The sequence below is a fragment of the Schistocerca gregaria genome, chromosome 1, assembly GCF_023897955.1.
Source record: "Schistocerca gregaria isolate iqSchGreg1 chromosome 1, iqSchGreg1.2, whole genome shotgun sequence".
NCBI classification, from domain to species: Eukaryota; Metazoa; Arthropoda; class Insecta; order Orthoptera; family Acrididae; genus Schistocerca; species Schistocerca gregaria.
In genome coordinates, this window is record NC_064920.1 from 462,047,522 (window position 1) to 462,075,081 (window position 27,560).

The 27,560-nt window shown below is 44.6% G+C and overlaps 1 protein-coding gene across 1 annotated transcript in view; it reads left to right on the forward strand.

Moving 5' to 3' along the window:
* Window positions 1-27,560, forward strand: part of LOC126353994 (synaptotagmin-14) — a 559,379-nt gene that overhangs the window by 471,789 nt on the left and 60,030 nt on the right. Inside the window, exons 8-9 of the mRNA XM_050003342.1 lie at window positions 9,915-10,023; window positions 19,833-19,990. Coding sequence (XP_049859299.1) covers window positions 9,915-10,023; window positions 19,833-19,990 — 267 coding nt within the window. The remainder of the gene's footprint in view (window positions 1-9,914; window positions 10,024-19,832; window positions 19,991-27,560) is intronic.

Sequence of the window (27,560 nt, forward strand, 5' to 3'; positions counted from 1 at the left end):
TACCCACCCGCATAGTCAAACGCGCCAGTGTGTCGTACTTATGCCTGCGGAGCATAAGAGCTCGTGTTCGTTTACATTGCTACTTACAATTAGCCTGCGCGCTGGCTTCGCGCACTGAGGTCACGGCAAATAAGTTCAGGAAATGGAATTTAAGTTTCGACTTTTGCCCGAAATTTGCAAGACCGAAAGCCTTAGATGTGGCACGTTTTCTCCGTGAGGAGGCGAAGATCCCACCATCGGGATCCCAGATGATCTGGCGCCCCTGCCTTGTGTCCAACATGTCCGCTATCTTGGGATCTTGGGATCATCATTACGTCGTCAACGCGCAGTACAGCGGCGGTCAACTTTCGTCAACTCGCATGATGATCAGTCACGGCTCACTACGCCACCTCAATCCTCTACAGCGTGTTGCCTACCTGAATGCCTATGTAGCATCCAGAATGGTTCATATCGAGCAAAGCCTACAGGACGGCTGGATCCACCTTCAAAGTGCGCTGTGACACACTCACTCGCCCGCAGCGCAGCACTTTACATGGCCACGATGCACAAACAAGAGCGCAGTGTCGAGGCCTCCATTACGCACTATTTACTGGCCGTTCTTGTGCCAGTATCACTCTCTCCGCCGGTCCTGGTCAGCAGCATCAGATCCGCGTTTGCACACATCGCGACCTTCATAGTGGAAATTAATTATACTCGCGCTGAAGTCCCGCGAACGAACCCGCTGCTGGCGGAGGATTTCTACATCTTTTTCCTGTATTGTGTCGCCTGTAACGCCGTGGAACTCAAGTTCCCATTTTAGAGGTTCACTGTGATTTGGCGGCACATTCGTCACAACTTCTTTCCGGCGCACATCAGATCTAAACGGTATTATGCCATAGGACTGACGGACTCTTCCTTCTGCGCCGTGTGTCGTAATGTCAACGATGATCACCGATTCAAATGCGTAGTCGTTGCGGATATCTGGTTGCTAGGGCGACAAATGGCCGCGTGTTTTCTGCGAATGCCGCCGCATGTTATTGACCCAGACTCTTTTGTTTACTCAATGGCAGAATGTTTTCCTGCTATAGTCTCGGGCAGTTTTCTGGATAAAAGGCTGGACTTTGTCTACATCTACATTCTACATTTATACTCCGCAAGCCACCTAACGGTATGTGGCGGAGGGCATTTTACGTGCCACTGTCATTACCTCCCTTTCCTGTTCCAGTCGCGTATGGTTTGCTTGAAGAACGACTGCCAGAAAGCCTCCGTGCGGGCTCGAATCTCTCTAATTTTACATTCGTGATCTCCTCGGGATGTATAAGTTTGAGGAAGCAATATATTCGATACCTCATCCAGAAACGCACCCTCTCGAAACCTGGACAGCAAGCTACACCGCGATGCAGAGCGGCTCTCTTGCAGAGTCTGCCACTTGAGTTTGCTAAACATCTCCGTAACGCTATCACGGTTACCAAATAATCCTGTGACGAAACGCGTCGCTCTTCTTTGGATCTTCTCTACCTCCTCTGTCAACCCGACCTGGTACTTATCCCACACTGATGAGCAATACTCAAGTATAGGTCGAACGAGTGTTTTGTAAGCCACCTCCTTTGTTGATGGACTACATTTTCTAAGGACTCTCCCAATGAATCTCAATCTGGTACCCGCCTTACCAACAATTAATTTTATATGATCATTCCACTTCAAATCGTTCCGTACGCATACTCCCAGATATTTTACAGAAGTAACTGCTACCAGTGTTTGTCCCGCTATCATATAGCCATACAATAAAGAATCCTTCTTTCTATGTATTCGCAATACATTATATTTCTCTATTTTAAGAGTCAGTTGCCACTCCCTGCATCAAGTGCCTATCCGCTGCAGATCTTCCTGCATTTCGCTGCAATTTTCTAATGCTGCAACTTCTCTGTATACTACAGCATCATCCGCGAAAAGCCGCATGGAACTTCCGACACTATCTACTAGGTCATTTATATATATTGTGAAAAGCAATGGTCCCATAACACTCCCCTTTGGCACGCCAGAGGTTACTTTAACGTCTGTAGACGTCTCTCCGTCGAGAACAACATGCTGTGTTCTGTTTGCTAAAAACTCTTCAATCCAGCCACACAGCTGGTCTGATATTCCGTAGGCTCTTACTTTGTTTATCAGGCGGCAGTACGGAACTGTATCGAACGCCATCCGGAAGTCAAGGAAAATGGCATCTACCTGGAAGCCTATATCTAATATTTTCTGGGTGTCATGAACAAATAAAGCGAATTGGGTCTCACACGATCGCTGTTTCCTGAATCCATGTTGATTCCTACAGAGTAGATTCTGGGTTTCCAGAAATGACATGATAAGCGAGCAAAAAACATGTTCTAAAATTCTACAACAGATCGATGTCAGAGATATAGGCCTACAGTTTTGCGCATCTGCTTGACGACCCTTCTTGAAAACTGGAACTACCTGTGCTCTTTTCCAATCATTTGGAACCTTCCGCTCTTCTAGAGACTTGCGGTACACGGCTGTTAGAAGGGGGCAAGTTCTTTCGCATACTCTGTGTAGAATCGATTTGGTATCCCGTCAGGTCCAGTTGACTTTCCTCTGTTGAGTGATTTCAGTTGCTTTTCTATTCCTTGGACACTTATTTTGATGTCAGCCATTTTTTCGTTCGTGCGGTGACTTAGACAAGGAACTGCAATGCGGTCTTCCTCTGTGAAACAGCTTTGGAAAAAGGTGTTTAGTATTTCAGCTTTACGCCTGTCATCCTCTGTTTCAATGCCATCATCATCCCAGAGTGTCTTGATATGCTGTTTCGATCTACTTACTGATTTAACGTAAGACCAGAACTTCCTAGGATTTTCTGTAAAGTCTATACTTAGAATTTTACTTTCGAATTCACTGAACGCTTCACGCATAGCCCTCCTTACGCTAACTTTGACATCGTTTAGCTTATGTTTGTATTAGAGGTTTTGGCTGCGTTTAAACATGCAGTGAAACTCTCTTTGCTTTCGCAGTAGTTCCCTAGTTTTTTTGATGAACCACGATGGGTTTTTCCCGTCCCTCACAGTTTTACTCGGCACGTACCTGTCTAAAACGCATTTTACGATTGCCTTGAACTTTTTCCATAAACACTCAACATTGTCAGTGTCGGAACAGGAATTTTGTTTTGATCTGTTAGGTAGTCTGAAATCTGCCTCCTATTACTCTTTCTAAACAGATAAACCTTCCTCCCTTTTTTAATAATCCTATTTACTTCCATATTCAGGGATGCTGGAACGGCCTTATGATCACTGATTCCCTGTTCTGTGCTTAGAGAGTCGAAAAGTTCGGGTCTGTTTGTTATCAGTAGGTCCAAGATGTTATCTCCACTAGTCGGTTCTGTTTAATTGCTCGAGGTAATTTTCGGATAGTGCACTCAGTATAATGTTACTCGATGCTCTGTCCCTACCACCCGTCCTAAACATCTGAGTGTCCCCGTCTATATCTGGTAAATTGAAATCTCCACCTAAGACTATAACATGCTGAGGAAATTTATGTGAAATGTATTCCAGATTTTCTATCAGTTGTTCTGCCACTAATGCTGCTGAGTCGGGAGGTCGGTAAAAGGAGCAAATTATTAACCTAGCTCGGTTGTTGAGTATAACCTCCACCCATAATAATTCACAGGAACTATCCACTTCTGTTTCACTACAGGATAAACTACTACTAACAGCGACAAACACGCCACCACCGGTTGCATGCAATCTATCCTTTCTAAACACCGTCTGTGCCTTTGTAAAAATTTCGGCAGAATTTATCTCTGGCTTCAGCCAGCATTCCGTATCTATAACGATTTCAGCTTCGGTGCTTTCTATCAGCAGCTTCGACAGTTTACAATTACAATACCGACTGCTGCTTGGTCCCCGCATGCCTGACTTTGCCCCACGCCCTTTGAGGTTGTTGCCCTTTCTGTACTTGCCCGAGGCCATCTAACCTAAAAAAGCGCCCAGTCGACGCCACACAACCCCTGCTACCCGTGTAGCCGCCTGCTGTGTGTCATAGATATATGGAGATGCTCCTCAGACGCGCCTTGAATTTTGGCAATACCTGCGGACTGCACTGCAGCAGTTGCGCTCAGTTCCGTTTATCGCGCTTATTTGTTCAATTATCCTAACAGCGTATTTACCACGCCTCCACTCAGTTGACCTGTTGCCAGTGAGGCAAGTGCCCGCCCGACTCGGACTGAAATATGATGTGCCTACACCTTGGACTCGTCCCGCCTGCCATCCTGTATTACCTTGCGGGATATCTATGGTTCCGAATGGCTGGGCTTATTTTAATTCGTTTTCCTGTGTATATATGTGCACAAAAATGAAATAAATAAATAAGTAAAATTACTGAGAGCAGTGTGAGAGGGCAGCATGGTGACGGGAAGGTGGAAGTATCGTTGCCAGGCCTCGTGATTCGGCCCCTGCCCACCTTGTCTCCTCCAACCGATAGCTGACTGTGGCTCTAACAAAACGCAAGCACAAAAAAACTAAAAACAGAAAAAATAATTAAAAATAAAGATGTTTCCCTCATTTCAAGCACAAAGACTAAGGGAAGATGGTAGAGCACTTGCCAACTACCATAAAAAAAAGCGTTAACGCGCCGCTTTTTTGGATTTGGGGAGGCGGATCCAGGACAAGCTTGTCCTGAATCGAATCCAAGGGGCCGGCCAGAGTGGCCGAGCGGTTCTAGGCGCTTCAGTCTGGAGCCGAGCGACCGCTACGGATGCAGGTTCGAATCCTGCCTCGGGCATGGATGTGTGTGATGTCTTTAGGTTAGTTAGGTTTAATTAGTTCTAAGTTCTAGGGGACTGATGACCTCAGCAGTTAAGTCACATAGTGCTCAGAGCCATTTGAACCATTTTTGAATCCGCGGGTGAACAACGAATGCTGGTGAGCCAGCAAACCTCGACGGGGTTTTTAGGTGGATTCCCACATCCAGCTAGGTAAATACTGGGCTACTATCTACATAGACACGCTAAGCAAACATTTAGAAAACGTTTTCACACTTAAGCATGAGATTCACATTAGATGCAGACAGCAGACAGATTCCATGCCAGGTGAAGTGGTGGTGTCAGGAAGGGCATCCGGCCACCAGCTGTCAGTAACAACACTAAAATTATTTACTACAATGCCGAGTCCGTAGAGAAACGGGAAAAGGGCGAAGACGAAGAAGAAGGAGAAACTTGTGCATTAGCTCTTTCAAAATAAGTACCACTGGGTCTGTTGCGATACGATTTTTTTAAGTAACCATTATACTTCCACTTCACAGCATGTGAAGAAGTATTCGTGGCATTGGTCCACATCCTCGGTGTAGTTTGCAGCCAGGTGTTACTGCAAGCGGACTGCATATGTACTCCAGTCCTCGCGGCTGTTCTCGTATACGACGAATGGCGTCGGCGTCACCTTCTGGGCGGGGGGCAGAGGCTGCTTAGGGTTGAGCCCGTCATTGTTCACACAGTGTTCATTGTCAGGAGTGCTCCACGGAAGTGCGGTAGCCCTGCTGTTGTTCACTGTATACATAAACAATGTGACGGATAGGGTGAACAACGATCTGCGACTGTTTGCTGATGACGCTGTAGTGTACGGGAAACAGTGGTCGCCGAGTTACAGCACGAGGATACAGGATAACTTGCACAGAATTTCAATTTGATGTAATAAATGGCAGCTTGCTCTAAATGCAGAAAAATGTATTTTATGAGAAAATTAGGAAAAAGAACCCTGTAATGTTACAATACAGTATATATTCGTGCTGTGCTGCTTGACAGAGACACGTCTATTAAATATGTGGACGTAACTTTGCAAAGCGATATGAAATGGAACGAGCACATGAGGACGTTAGTTCAAAATGTTCAAATGTGTGTGAATTCCTATGAGACCAAACTGCTGAGGTCATCGGTCCCTAGACTTACGCTCTACTAAACTAACTTATGCTAAGAACAACACAGACACACCCACGCGCGAGGGAGGGCTCGAACCTCTGGCGGGAGAGACCGCGCAATCAGTGACATGGCGCCTCTAACCGCGCGGCCACTGTGCACGGCAAGGAAGGCGAATGGTCGACTTAAGTTTAGTGGGAGAATTCTTGGAAAGTATAGCTCATCTATAAAGTAGACTGCGTGTAGAAGACTGGTAAGATCCATTCTTCTGTACTGCTCGAGTGTTTGGTATCCCCGCCAGATAGGATTAAAAGAAAACATCGAAGCAATTCTGAAGCCAGGTGCTAGATTTGTTACCGGTAGTTTCGATCAACATACGAGTATTACGGAGCTGCTTTGTGAAATCAGATGGGAATCCCTGGAGTGAAGATAGCGTTCTTTGCAAGAAACATTATTGACAACATTGTGAGAACCAGTAGCTGCGGCTGATTGCAAAACGACTCTACTGACGCCAGTGTACTCTTCGCATAACTGCAAACACAAGATAAGAGAAATGACGGCTCGTACGAAGGAATGTAGACAGCCGTTTATCCGTCGCTCTATTTGCGAGTGTTACAGGAAAGAGAATGTTTAACAATGGTACGAAGTATCCTCCATTACGCACCACACAATGGCTCGCGGAGTACATGCGTAGATGTAGGTGCAAATGAGTATCTATGTTGTGAGTATTCAGATGCGCGGAACAGTATCTTTGTCGCCAACATGTCACGTGACTGTGCTTTGGCATAAGGTTTTTCCGGTAAGCGTGCTGCAGATTTTGAAAGTCAGTACTTGTTAGCACAGATTGATCCCGCTCAAAGGAACTGCAGATTTTATACGCATACTGCGTGGACATCTGGATAACAGTAGCCAACAAAATGTTGAAATACTGAACTTTGTACAATCTGTATATCTGGGAACCCACTAAATTTCCCGTTTTATTTTCACCTCACTAAGACATGACATTTCTCGTTCAAATAGAGAAATGCTTCCCCTGTTTTGTCCATGGCGTTAATGAAGTTTTTCGTTAGGCCTAGTTTTATACGAAGAAGAGGGAGAACTGTGTTCTTGGATTCGACAAGTGCTTCGTGCTTAACACTGTCAGATCCTGGTTTAAGTGACTGACACTTTGGCCAATCCTTCTTTTTGTAATTAAGTGCTTGGGCGAGGCTATCCCAGAGGCACAGGAAGTAACAAAATTTGCTGTAGCCCTGTTGTAGACCAAATATACGCCTATGAGTTTCAGATCCCCGGAAATCTGCCATTGAAACTTGTATTTTAATCGCAATAACAACTGTTTCATATTATCATATGTTTTTTTCAGGTACGAGCATACCCAATCGTAATCGATGGTACCATGCACTAGGGCACATTTGAGCCTTACCTTGGAGGAGTTGATGAACAACCTCCACTGATCGCTTTTATAGACAATGCCCACAACTACCATTAGTTCCTGTACATAAAAGTCATTTCCCTTTCGGAAATTGTAAGGAATGGCATTTGACGGTTACCGTCGTGTTAAAACAATTCCACTGTTGTAGTCTTGACGCCAACAGTTCAGCTTTACCTTTGGGAATTTCGGGTTGTAAGTAGGCTGTTTAGGTTTTCTTATTGGTAACGCCACGTAGCACTCTGTATGAAAATCACTGTCTGTGCTGTGTGCAGTCAGTGGCTGGTTGGCATTGTTGTAATACTCGCCATTGTAGTGTTGGGCAGCTGGATGTTAACAGCGCGTAGCGTTGCGCAGTTGGAGGTGAGCCGCCAGCAGTGATGGATGTGGGGAGAGAGATGGCGGAGTTTTGAAATTTGTAAGAATGGATGTCATGAACTGCTACATATATTATGACTTTTGAACACTATTAAGGTAAATACATTGTTTGTTCTCTATCAAAATCTTTCATTTGCTAACTGTGCCTATCAGTAGTTAGTGCCTTCAGTAGCTTGAATCTTTTATTTAGCTGGCAGTAGTGGCGCTCGCTGTATTGCAGTAGTTCAAGTAACCAAGATTTTTGTGAGGTAAGTGATTTGTGAAAGGTATAGGTTAATGTTAGTCAGGGCCATTTTTTTGTAGGGATTTTTGAAAGTGAGATTGCGTTGCGCTAAAAATATTGTGTGTCAGTTTAAGCACAGTCTTGCACAATTTTTCTAAGGGGACGTTTCAGGGTCTCTCACTAAGTCATTAAGTTATCATTGTGTTATTTTGTGAAACTGTGTACGCTCATCGCTACACACAAAATCAGGATCTTTCAGAGAGCTGGATTTTGAAGATGCGATCACAATCATGTGGGACAGGAAAAGGCAGTCCGCCTCTGTTAGGCACTGGTGGCATGGCCGACGTTACGTCACGGTATGTCAAGGAAGACTTTTTCTTCTTGTAAATACCATGTGTTCATGGAGTTGTCATACAAAACTAACAAGCATTCACATGGTATGATGGTTCTCTCCAGATCGTGGGTATAGCAAAGACCATGGATGGTCTTTTATGATTCAATCACGAGTGAAGACTCGAGAAACAAGTTATGCAACATACATGAGGAGACCAGGGCTTGTACTGCTCCCCGATTTTTTTACGCATTTGCAAGGCACAACGAATCACAGGAATTACAATGGCTCACGCACTAACTGCACTTCAATAATACGTTCGTCCAGCATATTAACAAAAAGCAGACTGAAATCACTCTTAAATGAAATATGCTCCGCTCATCTCTTCCCCTTCCCCGTGTTGCTACGATGCCGGGCTAAGATTAGCGACAAAATACGCACAACTATCGTTGCGTGAAACTTCATCACCCTGTCTACCTTCAGCGAGATTACGAAGCCTATATGGGAAGGGATAGACAATGAATTTTAATAAGATATGATTAAACGCACCCCCCTTTAAATTGGAAACGAGAGCTAATTCGAGTTTTTCACTGTCGTTTGCGTTACCAGCATGGTCGATATAGTAAACAAACATTTATTTCATCCCAGCTACATTTTCACTATTGGATCATGTAATTTGTATTCGATAAGTCGTATGGTCTCACCTTAATGCTTTTAGGAGATAGAAGTATAATTTCACTTGTTTGCGACAGGCGTCACAGCTCAGATGCCGCTAATTGTTTCGTTACAGGAAAAGAAGGCACAAGCAGAGCTGTTTCTTAGGTTTTGTACTGCACCAGCCCGCTCTGCAGCGTCTATGTTTTAATACATTATGGTGCATCGGCACTGCGAAATGGCTTACTAGCACACCAAAGTGAAAGCGTCCCGAAGAAACATGTAATTTGGAGCTATGACATTCAGTAAATTACGGATGTCACACACTAAAATATTTTTCTGACGATTTCTTTCGTTTTTTTCCTTCCTTTCTGTTGCCGTATGTTTAATTTTCGTTTCTTTTTTGAGGACCAAATCAGTAATGGCACTCTCATTCTCTGCAACATCTGAACTAGTGGACTACTATAGCTCCTATTACGCCTACTTTAAAATAAGCAAGCTGAATGGTCTGTAAAAGTGAATACTGTCCATAAATCTTATCTCCGTGTGAAAACTGCTAGAAATTTGTATTTCTTCAGCGGATTCATTTACATCACATTCCCATATTACTCAATTCGTCTAGCATATGTCTTGAAAATATATGGCCTTACAGTCACGTAAATTATACCTACGATATTAACTCTTTATAATAGTATGTCTCGATGTTAACCAACACATAAGTGCCTCTTACTAGTATAATAACTACAATTAGACCTTAGTGGTACTTTCCTGTAACTTTTCTACCTTTCATGTACTTCGATTTGCATCCGTAGCAGCAACAGTTACATATCAAAACTGCTATCAAAAAATAAATGTGTAAAAACAGGACAAATAAATGTTGTCTCACACACTTATCGGCGTCGTTGGTTATGCAACACAGAGTAATAAAAAGTTAAGCATTTGTACAAACATTACTCAGGCATTAACCATTCTCATTTCGTCTTAATTGTTTCACTGTTTCTATCTCACACAGGTTCGCCTAGTTATGCTGCCGAGCAAGAAGCAAAAACACAAGACCAAGATTCGCCAGGGTGAAAACCCACAATTTCTGGAGAGTTTCTTGTTGCATAGAGTCAACCCGGGTATGTATCAGTCAACCTTTTTTTTCTGTGTTAGATTGTGTAACATCTCTCTGATATGCTGTTTAATAGGGAAAATCGCATCAACGAAATATCTACACGTTTCTGGAAATATGGATAGAATGAGTGAGAGGGAGGCAGTGAAAAGAAAAAAAAACAGTTCTACAAATGTATGGAATAAACAACCCTCGCAAGAGACGCATGCAACAACGTTTAGGATGCTCTTGGTGATGTGTTGCATGTTTTATGTATTACTCTTTGTTGTTTCCAGGTGCCTACAGCAACTTTGTACTGTCTTTACGCTTGGAGGATTTGGGTAACGAACACGATGCTCATGATGTGTAATGACTGTCAACGTTACCAATTTACATACACAATATTTATTTATACACATTATATGAACAGATACAGCTTAAACACTTGGCGTCTCGGAACACACTGCCCAAGGTCCAGAGATAATGTTTTTGCAGAGATATTCTTGGGGATGGAAGTCCATAGAGCTTGTGTCCGCACAGACCCCCCACCCCACCCCCACCCCACCCTTTCCCAAATGCATGGAGTTCTGAAGCTGTGTTGTGGTGTAGTGCAGGTCGTCTCCGGAGATGCTGTCTAGCTCTTTCTCTTCAAGATGTCTTGGTCGGCGCAGCAGTCTGCCTGCTCGTGACATCGGTACTGGCTGTGTTGGCGGTACTGGAGGTGCCATCATTGCATCGTCCACCGTGGGTGTACGTGACCCTGTGGTGGGGGTGTAGGCTGATCCTGCATCCAGTTTTCCGTGTTGTGGACTGGGACTGGCACATGTAGGATGCCGCCCCTGTATAGCGTAGATAACAGTGCAGCTGTATAGACCGACTGTGGTATCGTTGTAGAGTGGTACAATGATCGCGACACCGTGCTGTTGCCGACCTGTCGGTTTTCGTACGTGGCAGGTACCACGATCATCGTGTCATGTAGAGACATTGTGATATCTTCTGGAAGGCAGTGCTTGACACTGACTGTGACAAAAATGGAGTTGTGTCATGGCGTGGCGGTATTGTTATTCTGGCCTCTCCGCCATAGTCCGTGCTGGCTTCAGTCTATTGATGGACACAGTAGTGGGCTTACCGGCTAGCATGATTCAGCATTACGTGAGGGCGTGTCTGTAGATTTTTGTGCACAAATACGGTGCGTGTCGTGTAGTGCGACAGCGGTGGGATTCTGTAGTAGTGTATGTGAAATCTTATGAGACTTAACTGCTAAGCTCATCAGTCCCTAAGCTCACACACTACGTAACCTAAATTATCCTAAGGAGAAACACACACCCATGCCCGAGGGAGGGCTCGATCCTTCACTGGTATCAGCTGCACAGTCCATGACTGCAGCGCCCGAGACCGCTCGGCTAATCCCGCGCAGCGGTGGGATTCTGATGCTGCGTATCCATCCTCTTAGCCACTGTACAATGTCTGGGAGGTCCTCGTTGCCTGTGTGACAAATTCCGCCGGGAGTTTAATCGCTTCGCCGTAGAGGATCTTCACTAGTGAAGCATCCAGATGCTCTTTGTAGGTCGTTCTGATACCCGCAAGCACCAAGGGCAGGGCCTCTTACCATCCGTTATCGTGGCAGACCAGTGCTGTTTACAGGATGCGGTGCCACTAGGCCGTTTGACTGTGGATGGTAGGCTATCCATAGGTCAATGAACGCTCTCGCCACTGTCTCTGTTGATATATCCCTGAACGGAGCGGCCTCCACCCACCGAGTCGTTCGGTTGATGACCGATAGGATATAACGAAATCCGTTGGATTCTGGTAGTGGTCCCACTAAATCTATATGTGCGTGGCAGAAACGGCCCTTCGGGAGAGGGAAGCTCCCTAACGGCGGCAGGGTGTGTCGTCCTGTCTTCGCCCTCTGGCAAGGAATGCACGCTCGTGTCCATGCGGCACAATCCCTCTTCAGTTCGGCCACACATAACGCTCCGAATCTAGTTTCGTCGTGGGGCGCGCTCTGGGGTGAGCTAACTTATGGAGCAAGTCGAATATTGTTCGGCGATAGTCGACAGGGACGAAAGTTCGTTGCCTCCCCATTGACACGTCGACCAAACTAGTTCGTTGGTTCCGGGCACTGGGCATTGTCGTAGTTGCAATCCCTGTCGCCGCCTCACAAGAATCGTTCCAGGTCCGTATCTGTTGCCTGAGCGTCCGCGAGATTACCGAAATCCAGTTGAGTAGTCACGACTGCTAGGCGAGACGGGTAGTCTGTAACCATTCTGTCCGCTCCGCGCACATGGAGAACGTCTGTTGTGGTCCAGTGCCTAAACCTGCGCAGTTTCGCGTTGGCAGGCGGATTCTTAACTGCGTCAGTTGACGGTCGATGGTCTGTATAAATAATAAGTGGTCTCTTTCGATATAGTCGCGGAAGTAGCGCACCGCCTCGTACATGGACAGCAGTTCGCGGTCAAAGGTCGACTACTTCCTTTGACAGTCCGTCAGTTTCCTTAATGTTGTCAAATGCAGTTTGCATCTCGGCTGCCCCTGTGAGTCTCCTCTTCCCAGATATATTTTTTCTTCGTAGAGATTCTGTAATGGAAAGTAGAGTTTCAGCTGCATGGGGTAGGTGTCATCGGTAGAAATTGACAACGCCGAGAAATTTACGTAGTTATTGGTTTATTTGTGGGAGAGGACCAGTTAGTAACCTGCTCAATTTTGTCCTGTGTGGGCCATATGGCTGTTGCATCGACTAACTGACAGACGAACGTTACGCAAGGCTGTCGCAGTTGGCATTTGTCACTATTGATTTTGACATGTTTTGTTGTTCTCTTTGCAGATGTTCTCGTAGGCCGTGATCATTTCGTGGAATTCGTCGCACAGTGTTGCACGTAGTAATGCAAGATCCGCTGCGGTCTCTGTGTCTAGCGGTGGAGGGGGAACGTCTACAGTGGACGGAGGACTGTCACTCAGGCGCCCCCTGTTGGATGTAGTCCGTCGCATTGTAATAACGGAGCCCTGCTAAGATCTGGGATGAGGCGGTAATGACGGAGGAAGTCCGCTTCGAGCACCAGTCTCATCGTTTCGGTCACAAGGAACGTCAATGGACGTGATGCGTGGTCGTCTAGCTTGAGCGGCGCCGAGGCTGTCCGCATTACCGGTACTACTGAATTGTAGGGTTGAGGGCTTGTAATCTCCTGTGGTGAGATGTGGGGATAGCGTGCTCATGTCCGCTCCCGTGTCGACCAACAGGTACTGATGTGGACCGCGGTCATAAACAAACAGTCGCGCGCGGTCTGTCCGTGTGTGTAGCGTGTTAAGTGCTTTGTTATCTCCAGTAGAAAGGCGTCTTGTTGCAGGGAGGCGGGCTGGGGCGCTAGGCCAGTCCGCCGGTGTAGTTTGGGTGGCCGCTGTGGTAGCGGCGTGCGTCGGCGCCGAATCGCGAGGGAAACCAGCAGTAGCCGCTTCTCGCTTTGTCTTGGCTGGGCTGCGTTGTGGAGCCCGGGCGTCGGCCTTCACCCTTGTTTGTTTATTTCCTGTACGAGCTCGGTCTCTGCGCCGTGATTGTTGCGGCGCTGCAGCAGTCGCGGCTGGGGTGTAGTTGCAGAGGGGAGGAGGAGGTTGCCCGTGGTCTGCGCACATTGTATTGCGCTGTGTCTGCCGCTGCTGCTGTCCTTGTCTGTTGTACACCGTATCCGTCGCTGGCGTGGCGGTTGTAGATAGGTGTCCTGGCACTGATTAGTGTCCGGTAGCGAGCGAGCGCCAGCATCCTACCGGCCAGCTGTAGGCGCGTTTCAAATGGTGTGTCCGCATGTACTAGAAGAGCTGTCTGTATTTGGTCTGGGAGCTTGAGTAACCATAATGACCATAGAGTGCGGTCTGGTAGTAGGTTGTTACCATTTTTCAAGCGCAGTTTGCGCCATAACACGGATGATGTGTCGTTGCCCAACGTCGTCTCGTTTATGGCGACGTGCAGTTGTTGCTCCGGCGTGCATGGTAAACGTTGCAATGTTAAGTGACTTCACCATCTCGTACTAGTCGCAGACGGAGTATTTAGCAGCAGATCGCTTATGAGATACGCTTGTTCACCGAGATGGTTGAGAAGTGTTAACAACTTGCTCTGGTACTCTTCAATCCCTGCTGTCCTCACCATACACTCTCATAAAGAAAACCACACATCTAGTGAGTCTGTGTTGCGAGGTGCCGGGGCTAGCGGTGTATTTAACACTAAATTCTTCTAGAATCTTCATTTGGAAATGATGCTCTAAGCCCCCTCCCCCCACCTTTTCTAACTCCGACTTTTGCTGTTGCACATGGATTAAGAAGAAACGCGAACTGACTGTAATCGACCCTGCAAGTGGAATAGAAAAAAGTTTGGCACCTGCAATAATTTAATTTGATATAAATTAATTAGATAAAGGAAAGTTTCATTAACGTAGTGAGAAATGAAAGGGTTGCTCTACCGATTAACAGAATGAAAGTTTTGACCAAAATAACAATTTGATTTATTATGACTAAACTCAAAATAGTAAACAAAACACATGAAACATTTACAATACATCAGAATTGGATATTCAAATAAATGCTGTGAAGGTGAGGAAGTCCATAAACTAGACTGTGGCATTTATGACAAAGTGGTATGTGAAGCCAATTCCTTGCAACTTAAATCTTAAGAGAAACACCCAGCCAACCCAACATTAATTGGTGCTACAGTAGTGAGAACTCAGGCAATGACCATCCAAGACAGAACCACGTAAGAAACGACGGGAACAGGCGCGCTCTGCTGAGCTCTGATTATCACAGAGCAAATTCCCTAATCTGCCGGTGCTGCGGCCATACATTACCAAGCTGTCTTCTTAACTGCAAGGACACGATCTGGTGTACCGGAAACGAGGGCTGGTTGCTTCGACGTCCCGTCGTGGTGATGATAATGTCGTGAGTATAGTCCGAAATAAATTGTCCTGGTCTGGTTGTTCCAGACTAAAGACTTCCTATCAATAGAAATGCGCCTCTGAGGGAGACGAAGAAGGCTCGCCACACAATCACTGACGGAACAGTGATTGATTTTAACAAGCGAAGTCACACACAACTCCGATACAGTCAACTTTAGCCATAAATGCTCAAGGCCACTTGTATGCAGAATGCCCAATTGCCAACTGTACTCTGAAAGTTACGTTGAAGTCGAAACTTCAGCAACCTCGTCAAACAGTTACAATTAAATGAAAGTATATTAGACAGCCAACGGAAGGCAGACTGTCGAGAGCAGCCTGAGCTCAGTCTTGTAACCTACCCTGACCGAAAGGCGAGAGCCGAATCTCTCAAGAGCACCCGTACAAACCGAACACACCGAACATTCCCGCCCCCACGACAGTAGCCGTGGTTAAATGTTGCAATCAGCAACACGAAAACCACTCTATTGCTGAAGCACTACCATTCCACCAATGGAGATTCTTGGCGCCAATTTCTGCGCCGATTTTGCTACGTCACGGAGCTATGCCCTGAGCAAGCCAATCACAGTTACGATTTTGCAGAAAACGCGGGAATTTGCCCGCCAAGACTGCCTGGGAACACAAGTCGTTCCCATGCCTCGCTGGTAGCCCGCCAGAAAGTGTTTTCACTAAGTTTCTGCGAAGTAACGGAATCTCTAGCCCAGTCGCCCCTTCTGGCCCCTCTGGGCGTGTTGCTCCCACTCTTATGACAATGTCGGCGTCTGGAAAGCATCCACTCGACTCCCTCACACCCATTGGCTTAACCTTTCAAGCTCAGCAGAACTCGCCTGTCACCGGACCAGGTGACGAGAGACGCTGCGTGGGAAGTCCGCAGTTGAAGGAATAGCAACATTTCACCGCATGCAATTGGAGAGGAAAATCGATTTACTCAGAATAAGATAGAAATATGAAGGGGGCCCATGCCACCTCTCAGTGTGAAGGGGCGGTAGGTGGTGTTTGATAGATGATGGATTGTTCCAGTAGCGGTCGTTTTGTGTTCGTCCCACTGAGTTATCGCTTTGCAGCAGTTACACGGCGTTGCTCGGACCGACTGTGGTGGCCTGATGACGTATGGCCACTGTTTGTTGCACCTGTCGGTATGGTGTGGTGAGTTATTCCGATCGGAGCTGTGGTCCGGCGAGCGCCGAGGCCAGCCGGACGGTGACGTCACGCCCGTGGAGTGGCGAGTGTCGCGGCGCGGGTGATATCTCTGTGCCGTCATACGAATGACGTATAGAGGCATCGACGGACTGTGGAGAAATATAGTCCTGTCGAATATGACAGGTTTGTGGCGGTATTTGTCCGTGTGTCCACTGTGCACACTGATCCGTTAGTCGCGTCGCGACCGTCGTGGTTGCTGTGGTAGCGTCGATGAACGAAACCTTGGCGCGACGCGGCTGGTGTAGCAAGTAAGTCCGTGCTAACGGCACCGCACCCTTCGGTCGTAGCGCGCTTCACGGTAGATGGAGTGAATTCACGGTCGGTCGGAGCCCATCGCGGCGTGGGAGATCCTTGCGGTGTGCCTATAGGATCGGCGGCGTGTCGCGCAATCGTCGTCGGCTGGGTAAATTCGTGGTAGATCGTCGGCCCACGTGGTATGGGGTTCACTGTAGGCGTGGCGGTGACGTCTGATTCGAACTTGACGCCCTTCGTTGTTAATGCGGGCTGCGTAGTAGTCAGGTTGTAATTCTTATATCCATTTTGTGGTCGTTGTGCTGTCGATGCGTCTGTTGTGGCATCCTGGTAGTTGTTCACGTGTGGTCGTGGTAAAACGATCCCGTCGTGCGTCGGTACCAGCACGCGGTAGGCATCAGCGTATTCCGATGCGAGCTGGGATGTGGGGAGTGTTGCGGCCTGCGGGAACGTCACGTCGCGCCCGACGTGTACCGTGGTACGCGGAGCGGCTGCCGTGACGTCGCCCGCGTGACGTATGAGAGCACAAGCTGTTTGCTGACATATGACATTCGGTTCAAATCACTGTTAACTGGCACTATCTGTCCCTGAGACCACCAAATACACTGATCTGCATGTTTGTTTGTTGTCACTGAATGTTCGGCGTTTGTTGCGTCACTGTGGTTGGTGCCCGTAATTAGCCCGGTAATGTCTGACATCTCAATAATGGTAGAGTCACTCCGTTGATAGGGAAACTTGCGAGTAGCATTAGTACTAGCTGAATGTATGTCAATTGGAATATTGCACTCGAGAATGGCGGGGGCGGCAGGGTAGAGCCATTGTTCATTACCGCCGGTCGTCGTTGTCCCATCGTTATGTAGTCTGACGAGCTTGAAGGATTTGGGTAACGAACACGATGTTCATGGTGTGTAATGACTGTCAACGTTACCAATTCAGATACACAATATTTATTCATACGCATAACATAGACAGATACAACTTGAACATTTAACGTCTGAGAACACGCTGTACAAGGCCCAGAGATACTGTGTTTGCAGCGATATTCTTGGGAACGGAAGTCCATAGCGCTTCTGACCCCACACACTGAAAGTTACCAGCAAGATGTTGGCACATAAAACACTGTAGGCAGTAAACGCACTGGAACAGCCTGTTGACAGCCACAGGCTGGATCTTAAGGGTGGCTCGAAGTGCAATCGAAATATTTCCTCCACATTTGGCGTAGGCTACAATGTCGCCATGCTCTTGGAGCCGCAAATAAAGGGAATATTTTGTCGCTGTTATTCGGGGCTAAGCATTCTTATGTTGGTTTAAGGAACTGTGATTAAAATGTCAGAGCGTTTTAGGGCTGGCTGGAAGCTTTACACTCCCAGCCAGAAAGATGTGGTTTATCTGAGTACAGCACCAACTCGCGATTTGAGTTCTCTTCATGGTGAAAGCTTAAGGGAGTGCTTCTAAGGGACGCTTATAACATATAGCTAACTGCCATTGCTTCTGTAATCACCTGTTTGTGGCTTTGAAATGAAAATAATGAAAATAACTGTTAATGCAATGTTAACCTAGCGTGTGACAGCAACTGGCTTCATTATCCGTATAAAAAAAAAACGTGCCACAACTCTGCATAGTGCATGGCCATAGTCTCGGGTGTGGTGCCTAACTGCCCGGGTTCGATTCCCAGCTGGGTCGGAGATTTTCTCCGTTCAGGGACTGGGTGTTGTGTTGTCCTTATCATCATCATTTCATTCCCATCGACACGCAATATTTGGAAATTTGTAGTAAGGTCTTATGAGACCAAACTGCTGAGGTCGTCGGTCCCAAAGCTTACACACTACTTAATCCTTCCTCCCACAAGCTGGAACTATTTGAGAGATCGGTCTAAACGAAGGAGGACGGAGAAGGTTCGAAAAGAACATATCGTCCTCGAAATGGCTTACGCTATACAAATGAGTCTCTGCGCTTCTGGAAATTTACATGCTTCAAATGCAATTAGAGATCTCGCACAAGGCAGTTTAAAAGAATATGTTTGGTGACATTGGCATGTATGATTTTCTGCCTGTCTTGCGTCTTTTCGAAGTTACACTGCAATCGGAAAACGACTACCAGCGAAGAGAGTAAATGCTAATGTTAGAATCTAAAAACTGTCAATTCATTTTGTCCGATTTTCCGATTGCAGTTTAACTTCGAAAAGACGCAAGAGAGGCACAAAATCACACATGCCAACAGCACCAAACATATTATTGTAAACAAACATACAAATTCACTTCAAAATGAGAATAAATTCTCGAAACGCGTTGTGGTATTGAGCAAAAAATAAGTAAAAGGTGGAATTTTCATTATTTAAATCAAGAAGACATTATTTTATGACAAATAATACCAAACTCTTGGTCGTTATCACACGTTTCAATGTTTTCTGGGGAAGGCTTCAAAGTTGAACATTTTACTTTTACGTTCAATGTTAATTTTTCAGGTAGTCTGAAAGACATGTTCAGAGGCTCTTATATGTAGCACAGCTCATATGATAGCCAGGTGTCAACGTTTGAGTCATAGTTCTTAGCTTATGACGTATGATCAGCGATAGCAATGAATAGGACGGCGTAGTTAGAAGTAGCCCACCTTCCCTTTGAATGCGAATTAACTATTTCGTCTACTGAAATAAACTGCTACAACAATGGACAGTTTTATGCAATAATTGATTGTTAGCATTCTTTTAGCAACATTGCAGTGTATTTCGTCAGTCAGACGTTCTTTGCGGTCCGCTAAATGACTCTCTCAATAGAAGAAAGCATATAAATTATGTTAGCATTTGTGAAAACAGTTCGATTAAGGAAACTCGCGAAATTTTCGGGGTCAAATATCCGGACAGAGGACTATCAGTAAAGAGGGCAAAACAAAGTCTGCATACAAATTGGCGCACCTACGAATGTGTGTGAAATGACAGAGAATTCCTTCAGTTCGCACAGCAGAAGTTAGCGGAGACATTCGGCGAAGAATTATTTAGAGCCCAAAGAAGTCTACACATAAATTGGTCCAGTAGATAGATGTAAGGAGGAGTAGTTGCCAGAGAAGATTGAAAAGTCTTGATTTTAAGCCATATCGTGTGACCGTTGTGTAGCAGTTATGGGAGGATGACAGGAGCGTGTAGATTACTGAACGTTGCTTTTGAATAATGCCGGGTGTATGTGAATATGCTTAGACGTGCACAGTTGTGTATTGATGTTGCAAGGGGTCACTTTCATCATTTTGTATAAGTGCATTTTTCACTGTGTTTATCATTGTAAATAAATGGTAAGTCAATTACAGAGTTTCTGTAGTTTCACTTCATTTCCTGTACGCTTACAGCTACTTTCATTTACGCCAGCCTGTAGTTTCATGCACGTTTCTGCACCCCGTTCGCCGCCATTCCTGATAGGTTGAGCGTGAGACAGGCGTGCCCAGCTGATTGTGTGTTTTGCAGAGGATGTGAACAGCATGGGCGTGCGCTTCCGGCTGTACGGCTGCGAACGCATGCGGCGCGAACGCATGATCGGCGAGTGCGTCGTCAGCTTCGCGTCCGTCAACCTGGAGCTGGAAACGGTCCTCTGGCTGGCGCTGGAGCCTCGTGCCAACCTCACGGTGAGCCACCATCCCCTACCAGGGCCTTTGACTGCAGCTCAGTCCTACATACATGACACTGACATGTTGGCGTGACACTAACGCTCCAAGAGCAGAGAAAGCCGGCCATTTCTTAACATGGCACGCGCCACAAGAATAATGTTTGTTTTTATTTCTTTTTCTACTTCATTTATGAAATATTTATTATATTATTACACCTGAAAAATTACTTAAAAACCAAGAGACGTGAATGATCGTACAATGAATGTAAACAGAGCCAAAGCTCATAAATAAAATGAAGTAAACCCCACTCATTCATGAATAGGTATTTTCGAACTCATTTTCATCTTTCCATCTTATCCCACATTTTCAATTCAATGACATTTCGATCTGTCTTCGCAATACATCGATACCATCTTTTTTGTATCCAGTTCTTTTAATACGTGCTTGCTTTTTTTCCTTTCTTTCTATGATATTTCTATGACTATAGGTTACTATTATGAAAGGCACTTTTTCACATTCCATAATAGTTTTTCATGGAGTCTGATGATTTGTGCTTTCTTACACTTCATTAGATTTTCCACCATACAAATACAGTTGTATTTAATCACGTCATCTTCAGAAGACGTTTGCATTCAAAATTATGATGTTTATTGGTATGATGTTTCTGGCTCTGATACAGCAGCTTCGTTCCTCTATGTGTTATGTTTAACAGCTTTTGACATTTTATCATCCTGTTGTTGTTGTTGTCTTCAGTCCTGAGACTGGTTTGATGCAGCTCTCCATGCTACTCTATCCTGCGCAAGCTGCTTCATCTCCCAGTACCTACTGCAACCTACATCCTTCTGAATCTGCTTAGTGTACTCATCTCTCGGTCTCCCTCTACGATTTTTACCCTCCACGCTGCCCTCCAATGCTAAATTTGTGATCCCTTGATGCCTCAAAACATGTCCTACCAACCGATCCCTTCTTCTAGTCAAGTTGTGCCACAAACTTCTCTTCTCCCCAATCCTATTCAATACCTCCTCATTAGATACGTGATCTCTCCACCTTATCTTCAGTATTCTTCTGTAGCACCACATTTCGAAAGCTTCTATTCTCTTCTTGTCCAAACTAGTTATCGTCCATGTTTCACTTCCATACATGGCTACACTCCAAACAAATGTTTTCAGAAACGACTTCCTGATACATAAATCTATATTCGATGTTAACAAATTTCTCTTCTTCAGAAACGCTTTCCTTGCCATTGCCAGTCTACATTTTATATCCTCTCTACTTCGACCATCATCAGTTATTTTACTTCCTAAATAGCAAAACTCCTTTACTACTTTAAGTGTCTCATTTCCTAATCTAATTTCCTCAGCATCACCCGATTTAATTTGACTACATTCCATTATCCTCGTTTTGCTTTTGTTAATGTTCATCTTATATCCTCCTTTCAAGACACTGTCCATTCCGTTCAACTGCTCTTCCAAGTCCTTTGCCGTCTCTGACAGAATTACAATGTCATCGGCGAACCTCAAAGTTTTTACTTCGTCTCCATGAATTTTAATACCTACTCCAAATTTTTCTTTTGTTTCCTTTACTGCTTGCTCAATATACAGATTGAATAACATCGGGGAGAGGCTACAACCCTGTCTCACTCCTTTCCCAACCACTGCTTCCCTTTCATGCCCCTCGACTCTTATTACTGCCATCTGGTTTCTGTACAAATTATAAATAGCCTTTCGCTCCCTGTATTTTACCCCTGCCACCTTTAGAATTTGAAAAAGAGTATTCCAGTCAACATTGTCAAAAGCTTTCTCTAAGTCTACAAATGCTAGAAACGTAGGTTTGCCTTTTCTTAATCTTTCTTCTAAGATAAGTCGTAAGGTCAGTATTGCCTCACGTGTTCCAACATTTCGACGGAATCCAAACTGATCCTCCCCGAGGTCTGCATCTACCAGTTTTTCCATTCGTCTGTAAAGAATTCGCGTTAGTATTTTGCAGCCGTGGCTTATTAAACTGATAGTTCGGTAATTTTCACATCTGTCAGCACCTGCTTTCTTTGGGATTGGAATTATTATATTCTTCTTGAAGTCTGAGGGTATTTCGCCTGTCTGATACATCTTGCTCACCAGCTGGTAGAGTTTTGTCATGACTGGCTCTCCCAAGGCCGTCAGTAGTTCTAATGGAATGTTGTCTACTCCGGGGGCCTTGTTTCGACTCAGGTCTTTCAGTGCTCTGTCAAACTCTTCACGCAGTATCGTATCTCCCATTTCGTCTTCATCTACATCCTCTTCTATTTCCATAATATTGTCCTCAAGTACATCGCCCTTGTATAAACCTTCTATATACTCCTTCCACCTTTCTGCCTTCCCTTCTTTGCTTAGAACTGGGCTGCCATCTGAGCTCTTGATATTCATACACGTGGTTCTCTTCTCTCCAAAGGTCTCTTTAATTTTCCTGTAGGCAGTATCTATCTTACCCCTAGTGAGATAAGCTTCTACATCCTTACATTTGTCCTCTAGCCATCCCTGTTTAGCCATTTTGCACTTCCTGTCGATCTCATTTTTCAGACGTTTGTATTCCTTTTTGCCTGCTTCATTTACTGCATTTTTATATTTTCTCCTTTCATCAATTAAATTCAATATTTCTTCTGTTACCCAAGGATTTTTAGCAGCCCTCGTCTTTGTACCTACTTTATCCTCTGCTGCCTTCACTACTACATCCCTCAGAGATACCCATTCTTCTTCTACTGTACTTCTTTCCCCTATTCCTGTCAATTGTTCCCTTATGCTCTCTCTGAAACTCTGTACAACCTCTGGTTCTTTCAGTTTATCCAGGTCCCATCTCCTTAATTTCCCACATTTTTGCAGTTTCTTCAGTTTTAATCTACAGGTCATAACCAATAGATTGTGGTCAGAGTCCACATCTGCCCCTGGAAATGTCTTACAACTTAAAACCTGGTTCCTAAATCTCTGTCTTACCATTATATAATCTATCTGATACCTTTTAGTATCTCCAGGGTTCTTCCACGTATACAACCTTCTTTCATGATTCTTAAACCAAGTGTTAGCTATGATTAAGTTGTGCTCCGTGCAAAATTCTACTAGGCGGCTTCCTCTTTCATTTCTTAGCCCCAATCCATATTCACCTACTATGTTTCCTTCTCTCCCTTTTCCTACACTCGAATTCCAGTCACCCATTACTATTAAATTTTCGTCTCCCTTCACTATCTGAATAATTTCTTTTATTTCATCGTACATTTCTTCAATTTCTTCATCATCTGCAGAGCTAGTTGGCATATAAACTTGTACTACTGTAGTAGGTGTGGGCTTCGTATCTATCTTGGCCACAATAATGCGTTCACTATGCTGTTTGTAGTAGCTTACCCGCATTCCTATTTTCCTATTCATTATTAAACCTACTCCTGCATTACCCCTATTTGATTTTGTGTTTATAACCCTGTAGTCACCTGACCAGAAGTCTTGTTCCTCCTGCCACCGAACTTCACTAATTCCCACTATATCTATCTTTAACCTATCCATTTCCCTTTTTAAATTTTCTAACCTACCTGCCCGATTAAGGGATCTGACATTCCACGCTCCGATCCGTAGAACGCCAGTTTTCTTTCTCCTGATAACGACATCCTCCTGAGTAGTCCCCGCCCGGAGATCCGAATGGGGGACTATTTTACCTCCGGAATATTTTACCCAAGAGGATGCCATCATCATTTAATCATACAGTAAAGCTGCATGTCCTCGGGAAAAATTACGGCTGTAGTTTCCCCTTGCTTTCAGCCGTTCGCAGTACCATTACAGCAAGGCCGTTTTGGTTAATATTGCAAGGCCAGATCAGTCAATCATCCAGACTGTTGCCCCTGCAACTACTGAAAAGGCTGCTGCCCCTCTTCAGGAACCACACGTTTGTCTGGCCTCTCAACAGATACCCCTCCGTTGTGGTTGCACCTACGGTACGGCCATCTGTATCGCTGAGGCACGCAAGCCTCCCCACCAACGGCAAGGTCCATGGTTTCATGGTTCATCCTACAGACATCTATTTAAGGATCTAGGGATCCTCACAGTATATATATTCACTTATGAAATTCGTTGTTAATAATGCAACACAGTTCAAAAGTAATAGCAGTGTGCATAGCTATAACACCAGGAGAAAGGATGATCTTCACTATGCAGGGTTAAATCTAACTTTGGCACAGAAAGGGGTAAATTATGCTGCCACTAAAGTCTTTGCTCACCCACCAAACAGCATCAAAAGCCTGACAGATAGCCAACCAACATTTAAAAATAAATTAAAAGAATTTCTAGATGACAACTCCTTCTACTCATTGGCTGAATTTTTAGATATAAATTAAGGGAGAAAAAAATGCAATATTTTGTGTAATGTAATATCTTGTACTGACATCTTTTATTAACTGGACACATTCCACATCATTACGAAGTGTCGTATTCATGATCTATGGAACAAGTATTAATCTAATCTAATCTAATCTACTGAGTTGCAGTCCTCTCTTCAGCAATGAGTTAGATGGCACTCATAAAGTGATTTGGTTCAAAGTGTAGTGAGTAAAAATTCATGTTATCATGCAAGTGCATGAAGTCTTTAATCTTCAGTAACTGCCAGTATTTTATAAGAGAGTAATAAGCAAACAATCGTGTAATGTGATGTCAGTATGAAGGCTAAGCTGGTGTGAGCACTACTGTGTTGTTGTCAGATCTCACACCCTCCCACACTCCTTGCCCCTCCTACCCAACTCCTCCCGCACCCATCTACATCAAACACCTAATATATAAAATTGTGTCTGTTAGCCTACTGACTGGGAATACAAATGCAGCTTCCTCCATTGTCAGATTTCCAGTGTTTTATCAGATAATTTTTGCCCAATTCATTACCTTTACTACCCCAGGATTCTTACCCTTTTTCTTATCGCCACATTTTATTACACAATTTATTATCCTTACCACTAGAATTTATTACCCTGAAATACTTGCCCTTTGCCTTGTCACTGTAATTTATCAGCCGATTAGCGGAAACTATTATTGTTTTGGTGGAGAAGGATGTTTGTTTAGGATCCTTGTCACTCATATTTATTATCCAATTAGTATAATATATTATGTGCAGGTAACATTATTGGGACCAGGGGAGTTGCAAGGATGCTTTATTTAATGGTAAAACACTTAAGTGGGTGTTTCGACACTTCAGACTCTGTTGCTACACAGCAAAGAGACTGCTGGGGCCGCCAGATATATCATTTAGCCTGCCACTTTGCGTGGGACAGAGGACAGGCAAGACAGATGGCTGTCTCATTCAGCATAACCCATCTCACCCAGTACCCCATAGCAGAGATGCCTTTCCTTCCCCTGTCATCTCACATACCTTGTACCAACAATTCCACAATTCTCCTGTGAGGTAGAAGCACATTGCAGAGCTACTTTAAGAGTAGTGGAAGATTTAGATGTTTAATATAAGCGACCTCAATTTTTTCCCACTTGCCATTTGAGGCTAGATAGTCGACATGGTTTACTTTAATGTCAGTTTTCGGTCAGGAGTTGTATATGTCGGTTTTCGGTTAGGAGTTGTATGTACCTCCTGCTGCTTGGACAGTGCACATGCATGAACTTGCTCCCCCCCCCCCCCCCCCCCCCCCTGCTTGTAGCTGCTTGTAGAGTGCTTCGTGATCTACACTATGCATAGAATATCAGATAAGAACTAACTGGACACCAGCTAGTTGACATTTATATGAGCTGTGTCCACCATTCGGAACACACAATGTATTTAAAAAGATTATCGTGGCTTATGATAGAGAAACTTTTTTTTTTTTTTTTTTTTTTTTTTTTTTTTTTTTTTTTTTTTTTTTTTTTCCCGAACAAACTCATTGCTTACATTTCGTTCCAAAGATGGGACAATGTCTCCCTGGTTAAAGAATTGTAGGTTAGAGACTCTAGGATGAAGCCAAGGTCGAATGAACTGTATAGTACACATAACACAGTTTTCTTCCATTCCATTAGGAGTACAACCTTTTAACAGTGTATTATATAGTAACTTCTCACGTTTAAGTTATAATTATGTGTTGTTCAGTGGTTTCATGGTCCAAATAACATTGTACGTGCACACAAGGGGGTCAGACTATCTTTATTATCCTCTACAATAGTGTTTAGGTCATGTGGAAGGGTGAGTCAGACACTGCAGTTCGTTGCCAGTACACTTTGAAGATGAAGCAAATCCAAGTGTTGAGCCATCTCCAGAGTATTGCTGTGTGTTCTGAAATCCCTACCAGAAAGGATTGATGGTTCTTTAGAGAAGGATACAACCAATTTAGCTTCCCATCCTTACCTAATCCACACTTGTGTACCCTCTGCTGTTTACAATAGATAACATTGTACACTCCATAAAGCTTTCCCTAGGTGATGTTATTGTCTTTGTGAAGACTGTACTGAAAATCAGGTGCATAACACTGCCACCATAAGGCATGCAATAGAGATTGTCAGGTACCTCCATCCTTTAACCACAACCCTGTTCAATTTGTGAAACTCTGTCGAAAGAATGATTTCTGAAAGCGTCAATACCAACTAATTATTTGGTTTTTCTCATTGTGGTGATTTCGCATGATGTACATGGGAGCTGTCAGTATGTTGCCCATCTCTGTCGCAGAACGTGCTCTCTCTGTTTTTGAACAGTAAACCTCTCTGCGATGCACCACATCTCTTTTGTAGCATCTACCACTGGAGTTTGTTTAGCATCCTCACAAAGTTCTTGCATTGTCTAAATGATCATTTGCGTGCCATTCTGCACTGGAACTTAAGTATCCACCAAAGGTGGTCAAACAGTAAAGACTCACGTATGCAATGAACAAGTTTTATTGAATTCAGGGAACTTAATTTCCCTTCTTGAAAACAAGTCTTGAAGTAGCCATGAACGAAATAAATCCTTCTGGTTAAACTTAAACCACTACTTGAGTCAGAGTGCCTAGTAATTGCAAGTAGATAAAGTGTTCTAAACTGAAGTTAATTACTAAACGATTACGGCAGACAAAGGCCAGTAATAGGAAAGAATTAAGATAAATATAATCGAAGGTAGAATGAATCTATAATCAAGCAAACACTGTTACAAAATGTTACTAACCATTTACTACACAAAATACCTCATTAGAAAAAAGTTCATGTCCCGACAGAGCAGTCCAAAGCTAACATGTTGAGAACCCCGACTAAGTTCGAGTTTAAGGTCACCGAAGAATAGTCCGCTATTAGGGTTCCAGTATGACGAAAACATAGTGAAGTCCAGAATTCATACAAGCCCACTCACAGCAACAATATCATGAAGCTTTGGTTTGTCATCACGGCAGCTCCAAAGTGAGTTCCTGCTGAAGAAATGCGTGAAAATGCAGTACCTGACTTGGAAGCTCACTGAGAGTGAACTGGCCTCCTAAGGCGCCCACACCAACCTAAGTACAGCACTTGGCTCCAGAATACAGTCAGTCTAGCTTTGTTACATGTCTGACGTAGAAAAGAGGTTTGTGGATCCAGAGCAATGACCTCTGCTGACGCACTGGGGGCTCTCTGATGGCCCTGTGTAGCATGGCAGCCACTCGAGT